Source organism: Leucopleurus acutus, assembly GCF_964270905.1.
Source record: "Leucopleurus acutus genome assembly, chromosome: 3".
Taxonomy (NCBI): domain Eukaryota; kingdom Metazoa; phylum Chordata; class Mammalia; order Artiodactyla; family Delphinidae; genus Leucopleurus; species Leucopleurus acutus.
In genome coordinates, this window is record NC_139145.1 from 307,360 (window position 1) to 319,062 (window position 11,703).

Here is an 11,703-nt window from a genome sequence, read left to right on the forward strand (position 1 = left end):
GCGGGGGGCTGCGCCCCTGGGACCCCCGGCCCTTGGCGCCCCGGTGCCCGGCGGGGAGGCTGGGGAAACTGAGGCCCGCCGAGGGCACGAGCGCTGACTCGGGTCCGGCAGCCAGGGAGGGAGCGAAGTTTCGAACCCAGGGCCGGGGCAGCGACCCCTCACTTCGCCCCCCACCCGTCGCCCGAGTTCCTAGAAGCACAGAGGCGGGAGAGACTTATAAATCACTTCCTGTCTTCCCTTCTCGCCGTCGGGAAACTGAGGTCTGGAGAGGGGCGGAGGCGCGGTCAAGGAAGGAGAGCGCCCCAGCCCCTAAGCTTCGCTCCTCTGTTCCTGCCGGAAGTACTTGAAAATCAGGCCCTGCTTTATATCCTGACAGGGGAACTGAGGCTCCGAGAGGGGAAGGGGTGTGCGCCCGAAGACACGCAGCGCAGACTCGGGCCCTACGCTGCCTTGCCCTGGGCCTCACTTTCCCCGGCTGTAAGCCAGGGGCGCGGGCCGGAGGGTCACGGGCTCCTCCTCCATTTCTGGGGGGCCCCGTCCGGCATCAACTCAACTGAACTCCAGGGCCTGAGCCTCCTAGGCCTGCCGGCTTGTCCGTCCGCCAAGGCCTCAAGGGTTGCCGCCTCTGCACCGGGGAGCGGACGGTCTCGGTCACCCCAGGACCCAGCCTCCCAGCCCGGGGCTGGCCGATCCCCTCCCCTCCCCCTCCAACCCCGCCCCAGGCAGGGCCGTTTGCCGGGAAACAAAGGGAGGGGCCGGGGCCGGGGCAGGTGTCAATGGAAGGGAAGGAGGGGCGCGGCCGCTAGGGGTCGGATCGATAAATCAGAGCGGTGAGATCACCGCGCGGCCGCCTCCCGCGGGCTGGGGAGGAGGCGGCGATGGGGGCTGGCGGGAGGGGCGCGCGCGGCCGTCATTGGCCGGCGGGCTGGACCGGGGGCTGCGATGCCCGAGGCCCGAGCCTCTCGCCTAGGGAGCCATTGTGCGCCTGCGGTCCGCGAGGAGCGGGCGGGGACAGTGTGGCCTTGGGTCGGTGTCGGGGGGTGACGTTTGGCGGGGTCTGGAGCCCCCACCTGGACTCTGTGCGCTCTGTGTCTGTTGTGGACCACAAACTTGTGGGCTGTGTGAGGGTTGGGTTGTATGTATATTGTGTGCGGATGTGACCGTGTGTGTGTCCAGGTGTGGGGGGCGGGGAGAGGGAGAGAGAGGAGGGAGTCTGGGTTCCCGCCCAGGTGTGTGTGTAGGGGGTCCTGGTATGTGTCCACCTAGTTGGGTGAAGGGTGTGTGTTCAAGTTTGGCACCCCAGGCAGTGGGGAGAGAGCTGACCCCCACTCCAGGAGCCCTCTAGGTCCTGCCTACTGCGCCCACCCCCACCCCACCCCACCCCCCGCTCCGTGTCTTCTCCTCCAGGGAGTCGAGGTGCATGCAGTCTGTGTCCCTCCCAAGCTCCTGGGTTAGGGTCTTTCTGGGCTGGGGTTTATAACGTGTCATCCCATGGAGGGTTCGGTTATAGGACTCCATCCACGTGTTTCCTTCCCGTCCCTGGGAAAGAGCGGCAGGAACAGAGCCCAAAGGGCAGGATTTACATCCTGGCATCAGAAGGACACACACTCTCAGTGCCCTCAGACAAGTGTCCAAACTCCCTGAAGCCCTGTTTCCCCTTGGTAAACATGACCTGCCTCCTGAGTCACTGTGAGATGATCTTATCGATATCCGGAACACGGTAGGAACCTACTGATGGCAAATGTTAGACTCCATCAAATTCCTATGCATCCTTCAAAGCCCAGCTTCAGTGTCCCTTCTTCCAAGAAGCCTACCTGGCTAGCTCCCCCCACTCAAAGCCATGGCCCCACCTCTCGCTTCCTGTACCCCTGGATCCTGTCTCTGGTCCCATCCAGATCCCCAGGGGCTGCAGAGTTGGGGGTCTGGATCTCGAGAGCAGTGTTTGGGTTTCCTTCCCGTGACATGAACAGACAACGTGTGTGTGATGCGGACAGCTCCTGGTGCCACGGGGATTTATTGGCAAGCAGCTAGAGGGTGTGAAGGGGCAGCAGGGCTGTTTCCAGCCTGATTCGGGGCTGAATTCAGTGCTTCCATGAGTAGCAGGAATGAGCCCAAGTTTGGCAGAAACCCAAGCTGTGCTGGGGACCCAGGCCCTAGCGGGCAGACACTGAGTTCTAGGACACAGGAAGCCGTGCCTCCAGCCAACAGCTCGAGAGGACCAGAGTGTCCCTTTTTCCACCTGGCCTGGCCTGACCTGGCCTGGTGTGACCCGGAGAGAAGAAACTGGGACGCTGGAAGGAGGCTCTCCCTGTCGGGACCACGGGGTCACAGCCCCCCCGGGACTGGAGAAAGCAGGTGGCCTAGAAGGACCTCAGACGGTTCAGAGAACAGGAAGAAAGGAGGCACCTTCCCCCCACCCTGGCTTCTAGGCATGCCCACCACCTGCCCACACCCCACTTCACAGCATGGGAAACTGAGGCTCAGCCCAGGCCAGGCGTCCTGTCCCCCAAGGGCATCAGGGTGCGGTGTCCACGGCCATGGTGGTGGCCCGTTTGGAGTGGCGGATGCCCATGGTGAATGCCGGGGCCCTGGCCTTGGTCATGGTGACCTGCTCGGGGCTGTGGGTGCCGGGGCCAGGCGTCTCATCCGGGGGGCGCGGGGCTCGGGGCCGCCCCAGCATGGTGAAGGCCGGCCGGCGCTGACGGTAGGCGTTGGGGTCCGGGCTATCATACTGGCCTGGACCCGGTATCTCAGTGGGGTCCTGCGGGGGTCGGACGGGGGGCGTGCGGCCTGCTGCCGTGTAGCTTGGGCTGCTGGGCTTGGTGAAGATCTGGGAGCCCCAGAGGGAAGGCAGGGTGTAGGTGTTGGGGGCAGGGACTGAGGTGTCCAGGGGCCGCGGGCGGATGCGGGAGCCCAGGGTGAAAGCTGGGGGTGTCCGCTGGCGCGTGGGGGCCACCTTCTCTGGGCTGTAGGCCCCAGGGCCGGGCGTCACCTCCAGATCTGTAAGAATGGGGCAGGAAGGTTGGCAATGGACAGGGTCCTCAGCTCCTCAAGGACCTGGCGTGGCTCCCCGTCGCCACATGCGTCATGGAGCTCACAGAGCCCAACCTCCCTCTGTTCTCTTTCAAGCCTCTGGCCTTTGCCCAAGCTCAACCCTCTGCCGGGAATGCCTCCCATTCCCCATTCCCACCGCCCAGGAGTTGCTTTCCCTCCTCCAAGACAGTGCGAAAGGCCCCTCCTCCCTGCTGCCTTCCCCGCACCCTCCTAAGCAGAGCCCTCACAGCCCTTCCTGAGATCCCCCTGGGGTGGGTCTCTCCGCCTCTCCAGACATGGCCACACTGAGGTGAGATGGTCCCCACCTGGATCTAACCACACCAGGCTGGGGTCTCACAAAAAGCGAGGACGTGTCAAATCTACTTCAGCTCTCAGCAATGCGCTTAGTACATGTTGGAGTGGATGGGTGAGTAGAAGGGTGGGTAGTGAGTGGGTGGATGAGGGGTGAATGAGTAGATGATGGATTCAGGGAGTTGTAGCTGGATCGATAGCTTGTGGATGGATGGGTGGATGGACGAGTGGATCATGGGTGGATGGGTGGGCGGGTGGGTGGATGAATTAGTGGATGTGGATGGGTGGGTGGGTGGGTGGGTGGGAGGGTGGATGGGTGGTTGGATGAGTGGATCGTGGATGGGTGGGTGGACGGACGAGTGGGTCGTGGATGGGTGGATGGGTGGGTGGACGGACGAGTGGGTCGTGGATGGGTGGATCATGGGTGGGTGGGTGGGTGGGTGGATTAGATGATGAATAGGTGGATGGGTGGGTAGGTTGGTGAGTAGATAGATGGGCGAATGTATGAATGGATGGATCGATGGATCAGTGGTGGACAAGTAGCTGTGTGGTAGGTCAAAGATGAAAGGGTGGGTGGATGGGAGATGCGCTCTAGGTGAGAGGGAGCTGTCTGGAGCCCGCGAAGGGGATGGTTGCATTTGCCACAGTCCCCACTGTACCCTATTGTCTCCTGATGCCGAGGGTGAGCTCCAGCTGCCCTTGTGGCACCCTTGGCCATATGTGCCCAAGATCACATCACCCTGGGCCACTTCACCCATTCAGGTTCTCTCAGAGCCCCTGGCCCCTCTTCTGAGTCCACTGGATTTTGTCATTCCAAAGACACTGAAGGTCTGAGAACTCGGGGGTGGGAGGGGAGAAGAGTATGGAGGCACGAGATTCACTGAGGGCCTGAAGGGGCAGGGTCCTGGTAGGGCAGCACAGGTCAGATACTCACCCCGAGACTTGCCCCGGCCCTGCATGGAGTAGGCAGGGGTGCAGCTGCGGCCAAAACGGGTGACTTTCGGGTCCAGGAAGTAGACCGGCCCGGGGCTGGTCTCCTGTGGAGATGCTGGGGAGAGGAGCCCAGGGTCCTAAGGGCGCCTCCAATGACCCCACCGCCTACTCGGTGCCCTGCTTAACCCTGAGGCACTCCCACCCCCCGAGGCCCCTGGCCCCATCTTGGAGGGCAGGGACTCAGTCCACTGAGGTATGGTTGCCCTGACCTGGGGGGCCTGGGTCTTGCTGACCGTCTGTGTGCCTGTAATCAAAGCTGTCCCGTTTGCTGTGCCCCACCCCTGACCTGTCCTCTGCCAGGGGCTAGGGGACCAGCTCCTGGACCATTAGAATTCTGTGTAGAGTGAGAGAACCAGGCCCGAGTAAGGGTCCAAGGAGAGCCCTTCCAGAGCCTGGGCTTAGCCTGCGGGTGGCCAACCTGAGGGAGGGGCTTGTGTCGGGCTCTGAGAGCCAGGTCCTGGGGAAGCTCTTCGCCCAGGTCAGCCTCCTCTTCACACTAGCAGGATGTGAAGATGGACACTGAGATGGTCCACGGAAGGGGGTGGTCCGGCGCCGGGTGCTTAATAATTGGCACGGGACTTCCGTGGTGGTCCAGTGGCTAAGACTCCACACTCCCAATGCAGGGGGCCCGGGTTCCACCCCTGGTCAGGGAACTAGATCCCGCACACCACAACTAAAGGATCCTGCATGCCACAACAGAGATCCCAAGTGCTGCAACTAAGACCCGGCACAGCCAAATAAGTAATAAATAAATAAATAAATAAATAGATTTTTTTTTAAAAAAAAGAAAGTGGAAAACATGCACCGATTTAAAAAAAAAAAAAATGGGACTTCCCTGGTGGTGCAGTGGTTAAGAATCCACCTGCCAATGCAGGGGACATGGGTTCGATCCCTCATCCGGGAAGATCCCACATGCCGCGGAGCAACTAAGTCCGTGTGCCACAACTACTCAGCCTGTGCTCTAGAGCCCGCGAGCCACAACTACTGAGCCCTCGTGCCACAACTACTGAAGCCTGCGTGCCTAGAGCCCGTGCTCTGCAACAAGAGAAGCCACTGCAATGAGAAGCCCACGCACCGCAATGAAGAGTAGCCCCCGCTCGCTGCAACTAGAGAAAGCCCGCGCACAGCAATGAACACCCAACGCATTCAAAAAAAAAAAAAAAATTGGGACCAGTTACTATGATTGCCATTGTTACTGTCTGTAAGCCCACTCCAGGATAAATGCACATGCATCTAAGAGCAGTAGGTCTGACAAGGATCAACTGGTTTAAGTACCATAGTATGTGTGCACACATGACACAGTACACACACATGAAGCATGTTCATGACAAATGAGCACAGTCCAACTCATGGCATTTCCCACCTCGATGCCTATGCTGCAGGCTCTGCCTGGCGTCCCCTTCTTCTCCAGCGGACTCCACCAAACTCCTACTCATCCTACAAAGCCCAGATCCCATGCCTCCACCTCCCAGAAGTCTTCCCTGGGCACTCGGCAAAGTCTACAGTAACCACCACTACCCCCAACTCCCCAGCCTATCTGTCTCTCTGTCCCAGGATGGGTCCTGTAACTGGGATTAGAACCTGGCAACCCAGGTTGCTCTGGGCCATAGGCTCGGTTCTTGATCCTTCCTAGTGACAGATGTCACGCTGATTCCCTCCTTTGCCTTCTGGGGCCACTCGCAGCTTCCTGAGTTTTCTCTCACTTTGGTTTGGGATTGTTGCTGATTCTGAAGGCTGAGAAGAGGCTGCTGGCGCCGCACCTCCCAACAAGCCTCTGTCCACAGGAAGCAAAGTCCCCACAGAGCAAGGACCCTTCCAGCCCCCAGCCCAGCCCACTCGGGACCCCGAGCGCTCTAGCAAGTGGGTGAAGGAGCGGGTGGGCAACGCCATGAAGGCACAGACTTGTGGGTACATGGCAGTGACGCCATCCACACAATGGGCCGCTGGCTATAGCTGGGGCCCTGTGTCCGCCCCATCACTGCATCCAATGCTCACTGACACCCTGTCGCACTCCTTCTGGCCAGGAGGAAAGTGGACATCACACAGGCGGGGTGGCCCATGGACCAGGCCAGCCACACAGCCTGCTGTCTCGCCAACCTTTCCTGTCCAAACACGAAGGATTCTCCTTCCACCCTCCCCGCGCCCCGTGGGACATCACGGCCCAGGAACCCCCATCCCGCTAACTGAGGACCTGAGGCGGCACTCACACCCACAACCCTTCTTTGTGGAGCTCTGACTGGAGACCAGGCACTGCTGTAGCCACTTTGAAGGCATCCAATCCTCACTTAATGAACGTCTCCAGACATCCAAGGTGTATTTAATCCTGACCGCAACTCGGTAAGGACTGTACCGTCATTGTTTACAGAGGGGGAAACAGACACAGCTTGCCCAAGTCAAGCAGCAAGGAATTTGCAAATGCCCTGCAAAACCACACACTACTCCCCTTCCATAAGGAAACAAGGGACCAGAGAAGCACAGCAGGTTTCCTGAGGACACACAGCGGGGGTTACGTTGCACACTGTCCCGGCTTCCTGCCTGACTGAATGAGAGCTTGGATCTAAGGGGGTGAGGAAATACTCTGGGTGGGAGATTGGAGGCCCACCTCTCCCACACCGGCCTTACCCTCGCTGGGCCTCCGGAAGAGCGAGTAGGCAGGACCAGCCACCCTGGTGCAGTCGTGGTTGATGTAGCCGACGGTGGACGGCAGGGCGTACAAGCCTGGCCCGGAGCCTGCGACCAAAGCCTGAGGATCACGGCCTGGGGCCATGCACCCTAAGAGATGGGAGGAGACAGGGGACCAGCCCCTGAGCCCCCACCTGGCCTCCCAGCCAGTCTCCACAGCAGGGGTGTGGGAGTAGCAGTTGCCGGGGTGGTGGGGGGAGTGGCAGGGGCTTTGTGAGTCACAGGAGTTACAGGAGGGCGGGGCTGCAGGGCTGGGGCACCCTGGGACCGCTGAGGCCCAGACACACAGATACACAGTCACAGGTGGGAAACTGAGCCCCAGACGCAGAGATACGCAGTCACTGGTGGGGAAACTGACCCCTGGACACAGAGATACACTGTCACAGCTGGGAAACTGACCCCTGGACACAGAGATACACTGTCACAGTTGCAACGTTTGGTGGCCTCTGCAAGAATGTCCGTGCTACATAGGCCACGGAATCTGACTCCAGCGGCTTTGCTACAGATGGAGAAACTGTGGCAGGGCTGAGGCGGAACGGAGATCCCAGGGTCAGTGTCAGAGTTAGGGAGGCTCAGCTCCCCCACGGACCGCTGCACAGGCTCCCAGGTTCTGCTGCTCTCTCTGAGACAATTATCACCAGTGAATACACTGCAAAGGCTTTTTGCTTGTTTTTCCTCGTGTCCGTCCCCCCACGGGGCCTCTGCTGCTCTCTTGACCACTGTACCCTCAGCACCGGGAAAGGTGCCTGGCCTTTAAGACACTCAACTCACGGGCCCTCAGGAATGCCACATTCACACCCATACTGCGGGAAGGAAAACTGAGGTTCGGGGAAGCACAGGGGCCTAGAGACTGCCTGCTCCAGCCAGGCTCCCACACATTCCAGACACCCCAGTGGGGGGCACTGGAGCAGGGAAGGGTCCCACCACCACGGCCCCCTCGCCCACCTACCGTTCTCCAAGGGGGCTACCCCGCAGGTCCTCCTCAGACCAGTCTCCGGGATTTGGCAGTCGGTGGTCCGCCGGCCCAGGGCCACCGGAGTCAGCCGTGGAGCAGGGTCGCAGGGGAGGGTCCCCATGGTGGGCAGGGGCGGGTCCGGGGCTCCTGGTGTCAGCTTCTTGGCCACGCAGCTCTGGGCTACAGGTGCCGACACCTTCCCGGATCCTGGCGGCTTCTGCGGGGTTCGCAGAGCCCCGGGCAACCACACCCTCCAGACGGCACAGACGGCCCCTTGTCTGTCGGCAGGGAGTCTGGGGCCCTGGCCCGAGCAGGCTGGCCAGCGGTCACTGGCCTGGAAGTGGGGCCAGGATCGAGTGTCGGCCAGGTAGCTGGATGGTCCAGGAAAGAATCCGGTGTCAGCAGAGCCAGTCCCCCGGGAGCCAGCTGAGCTGGGCAGCCCAGGCCAGAGCAGGCCCTGGGGAGCCGGAGCTGCAAACAGGACACCCACAGCCTGGTGGCAGGAGGGACAGGTGAGGTCATGGGCGGCCTGGCCCCATTTCTACAGCTAAGGAAACTGAGGCACGGTCCAAGGTCGCCACTCTGGGAGCTGCTTCCTCCTCTCCTTCCTTCATCCAGGAAGGACTTATTGGGCGCCTACTGTGTACTAGCTTCTGTTTGGGTTGGTGGGACACGATGGAAACAGGCAGACGAGGAGTTGATGTTTTCGCGAGGGGAGAGAGGAAATAAGCGATAAATGTATAAATGAGCACACCGTATGTTCGAAGGCTAAATGTCCTGCAAACATACAGCAGGGCAGGGGCAGGATGAGAGGTCACTGCGGTGAGAAGGTGAGGGAACAGCATTTCAGGATAGGGAAGGGCTGTGCCGAGGCCCCGGGCAGGAGCTAGGACGGCAAGGAGGCGGCAGTGGTCCTCCGGGACAGGCCCCTGCCTTCCAGAAGCCAACAGGGATTTACTCCATCCTAATGCAGAGTTTATTTCCTTGGCGGCACCGAGGGCTACCACTGTGTCAGGCTCCAAGACGGGGCTCGGGGAAACCTGTCTGAAGAGAATTCACATTCCTGTCTCTTCCTGGCATCCTGGTTTGTTGTTGTGTTGTCAGCCCCTTTAGCACTGCCATGTGTTACCAGCTGTATTGAGTTACAATTCACATACCGTACCATTCATTCCACAACGTATTTTTCATGCATTCTGTAATTTTTTAACTTTTTAATCAAAAAGTCATAGTCTGTGTCAAAGGTCATAAAACGTATATTGGAAAAGAAGATCTTAAAACCAATGACCTAGAAAACTGTAGAAAGAATTCACAAAGCCCCCTACCAAAAAAGCTGGCTCTTTGAAAGGATCAACAAATTTGATAAGGCTCCAGCTGGACTGATCAAGAAACCAACGAGGTGAACCAATCCCAACATTGGGAACGGAGGACGGGCAGGGGTAACGCGGTCCGTGTGAAGCCAGAAAAAGGCCCTTTGCTGAGAGGCACCTGAGGCGCTTTCTGCGCCGGCATCATCGTGTTTAATTAACCCAGCATCTCGTAAGAGGTACTGATGCTGACCCCTCTGTGGTCACAGGAGGGGAGATGACGCTCGGCAGGGAGAGCGACAGGCACGGACCCTTGACTCGGGTTTTAGAGCAAAGCTTAGGGTCAAGGGCTTCTCCCAGGTTCTAATTCCCGCTCAGCTTTCTGGAAGTGCTGAAATCCTCTGGATTCCCGTCGCCCTAAGGATAAAATCCAAGCCCTCCCTGTCACACAAGGCCCCGCACGGTCTCACCCCCACTTCCACCTGCCCCGGACTCCTACTACTCAGCCCTGGTCCACACCCCTGTGGCCACATCAGCCGGCTTCCTGCTCCTTGGGTGGGAACCTCTGGGACTCTACCTGCCCACCCTCCCCCTGGGATGCACGTTCTGCAGATCAGCCCACAGCCAGCTCCATCCTCAGTCACCTGTGGGCCCCAACACTGGACAAGCTACGCGCTTCTTTCCAGAAGCTCACAAACTCCAGAGCCATGGACAGAAGCGGGCGCTGAGGAGGGAGATGGGGGATAAATACCCCACCTCCCTCTCCTTCTGCCTGTTAGCGCCTCCCATTGACCCACACTGGCCAGACTTGCAGGAGCCCGGGGACACCCCACTGAGGTCAGCCTCTGGGGCCCAGGGCAGGCAGAGGAAGGACCCCAGCCCTCCCCATGCCTGGGGCCCCCAGCCCAGGCTCCATCAGCCAGCCCTGGAGTGAAGACAGCTAGAGACACTGGTTCCAGTCAGGATTCGGCCCCCACTGTTTCCTCTCTGTGTTACAGTCCCAGAGATGAGACCCTACATTCAGATTCCATTTCCCCTCTGTGCCCTAGGAAAGAACCAGGGGCTAACACGGAGTGCGGGGTGGGAGGGATAGACTGGACCAGCAACCTGAGCTGGGAAGGGTGCTCTGGGGACCTCCAGGCCCAGCCCCCTCCCCGCCTGAACTCGGCAACCCCAGCCCACCGGCCCCCCCACTACTGGCTCACTTGTCTCTGCAACTCCAGCCCAGAAATCTTCACTCCACCAGGTGAGCTGAGATGCCAGTTAGCTCAAAGCAGATGCAAAGAGCCGTGTTTTAATCCGAACTGACACAGGGGCAGCAGAGGGCAAATCACAGAACTAGTAGAAGGAAGCCTAGCTGGGCGTGAGAGCAGGGCTCAGGCCCAGCCACAAGGCCGAGGTGCGGGCAGTGTCTGGGGAAGACTGCAGAGCCGAGCCGATGCCTGGATACAGCCGGCGCTCCACCAGTTTCAGCCCTTATCACAGTTACTGCTTCAACCAGGATTCAGCTGTGCGTCAGGCACTTTCAGGTACTGGGGAAACAGGGGTGAACAAAAACCATAAACTCCTTTCCTCCCCTTTTTATGGAGAGAGGCAGGCAAGTAAGTCTGCAGGTGTTAACGGCAAATAGCAAGGAGGGGCCGGAGGTGTGGGGAGTGCAGCTGGGGAAGCCTCACTGAGCAGGTGTCACTGGAGGAGAGAGCAGGGGAGACCTGGGGAGAGGGCGCACCTGGCAGGTGCACCGCCGGAACAAAGGCCCTGGGACAGCATTGCGCCCGGCGTGTGGGAGGGACCGCGGGGAGGCCCGTGGCGGTTGGAATGGAATGAGCGAGGGGGAGAGGAAGGAGGTGAGGGCAGGAGGGAACGGGGTGGGTCGGGTGGTGCAGGACCCGGGGGCGCGGAGAGCTCGGCTCTCACCCGGAGGGACGCGGGACCCCCCCCTCCCAGGGCGGCGGGCAGAGCAGGGACGCGGACTCGCTGCTCACAGGCGCCCTCTGGCGGCTTCGGGGGGAACAGGCCGTGGGCGGCACCGGGAGCCGGGGCGGAGGGGACTGCGGGGGTCTGGGAAGGGTGGGGTGGGGGAGATGCGGGGGAGGGACGGGGGTTGTCAGGGAGGATAGTGGGGAATTGCGGGCCGAGGAACTGTGGGGCCAGCTTAGCTGGGATGGAGCAGGAGGGAGCGAGAAGCAGGTGAGTTCTGGGTCTACTTTTGTGTGCGTGTGTGTGGCCGCCTTGGGTCCTCGTTGCAGCGAGTGGGAGCTACTCTTTGTTGCGGTGGTCGGGCTTCTCATTGCGGTGGCTTCTCTTGTTGCAGAGCACGGGCTCTAGGCGCGCGGGCTTCAATAGTTGTGGCGCACGGGCTTAGCTGCTCCACAGCATGTGGGATCTTCCCAGACCAGGGCTCGAATCCGTGTCCCCTGCATT

The 11,703-nt window shown here is 60.4% G+C and overlaps 1 protein-coding gene across 2 annotated transcripts; it reads right to left on the bottom strand.

The window, feature by feature from the left end:
- Positions 1-2,515: 2,515 nt before the first annotated feature.
- CIMAP1D (CIMAP1 family member D) lies at positions 2,516-8,096 on the bottom strand (the record flags this gene model as incomplete). Of its 2 annotated transcripts, none has more annotated exons than XM_082836226.1 (4): positions 2,516-3,000; positions 4,280-4,393; positions 6,961-7,068; positions 7,970-8,096. In XM_082836226.1, 4 exons carry the CDS (start codon positions 8,094-8,096, stop codon positions 2,516-2,518), a joined length of 834 nt encoding a protein of 277 aa, XP_082692352.1. The 2 variants fall into 2 exon arrangements, with proteins under 2 accessions (XP_082692352.1, XP_082692351.1); XM_082836225.1 differs by having other exon boundaries at positions 6,961-7,110.
- Positions 8,097-11,703: the final 3,607 nt, after the last annotated feature.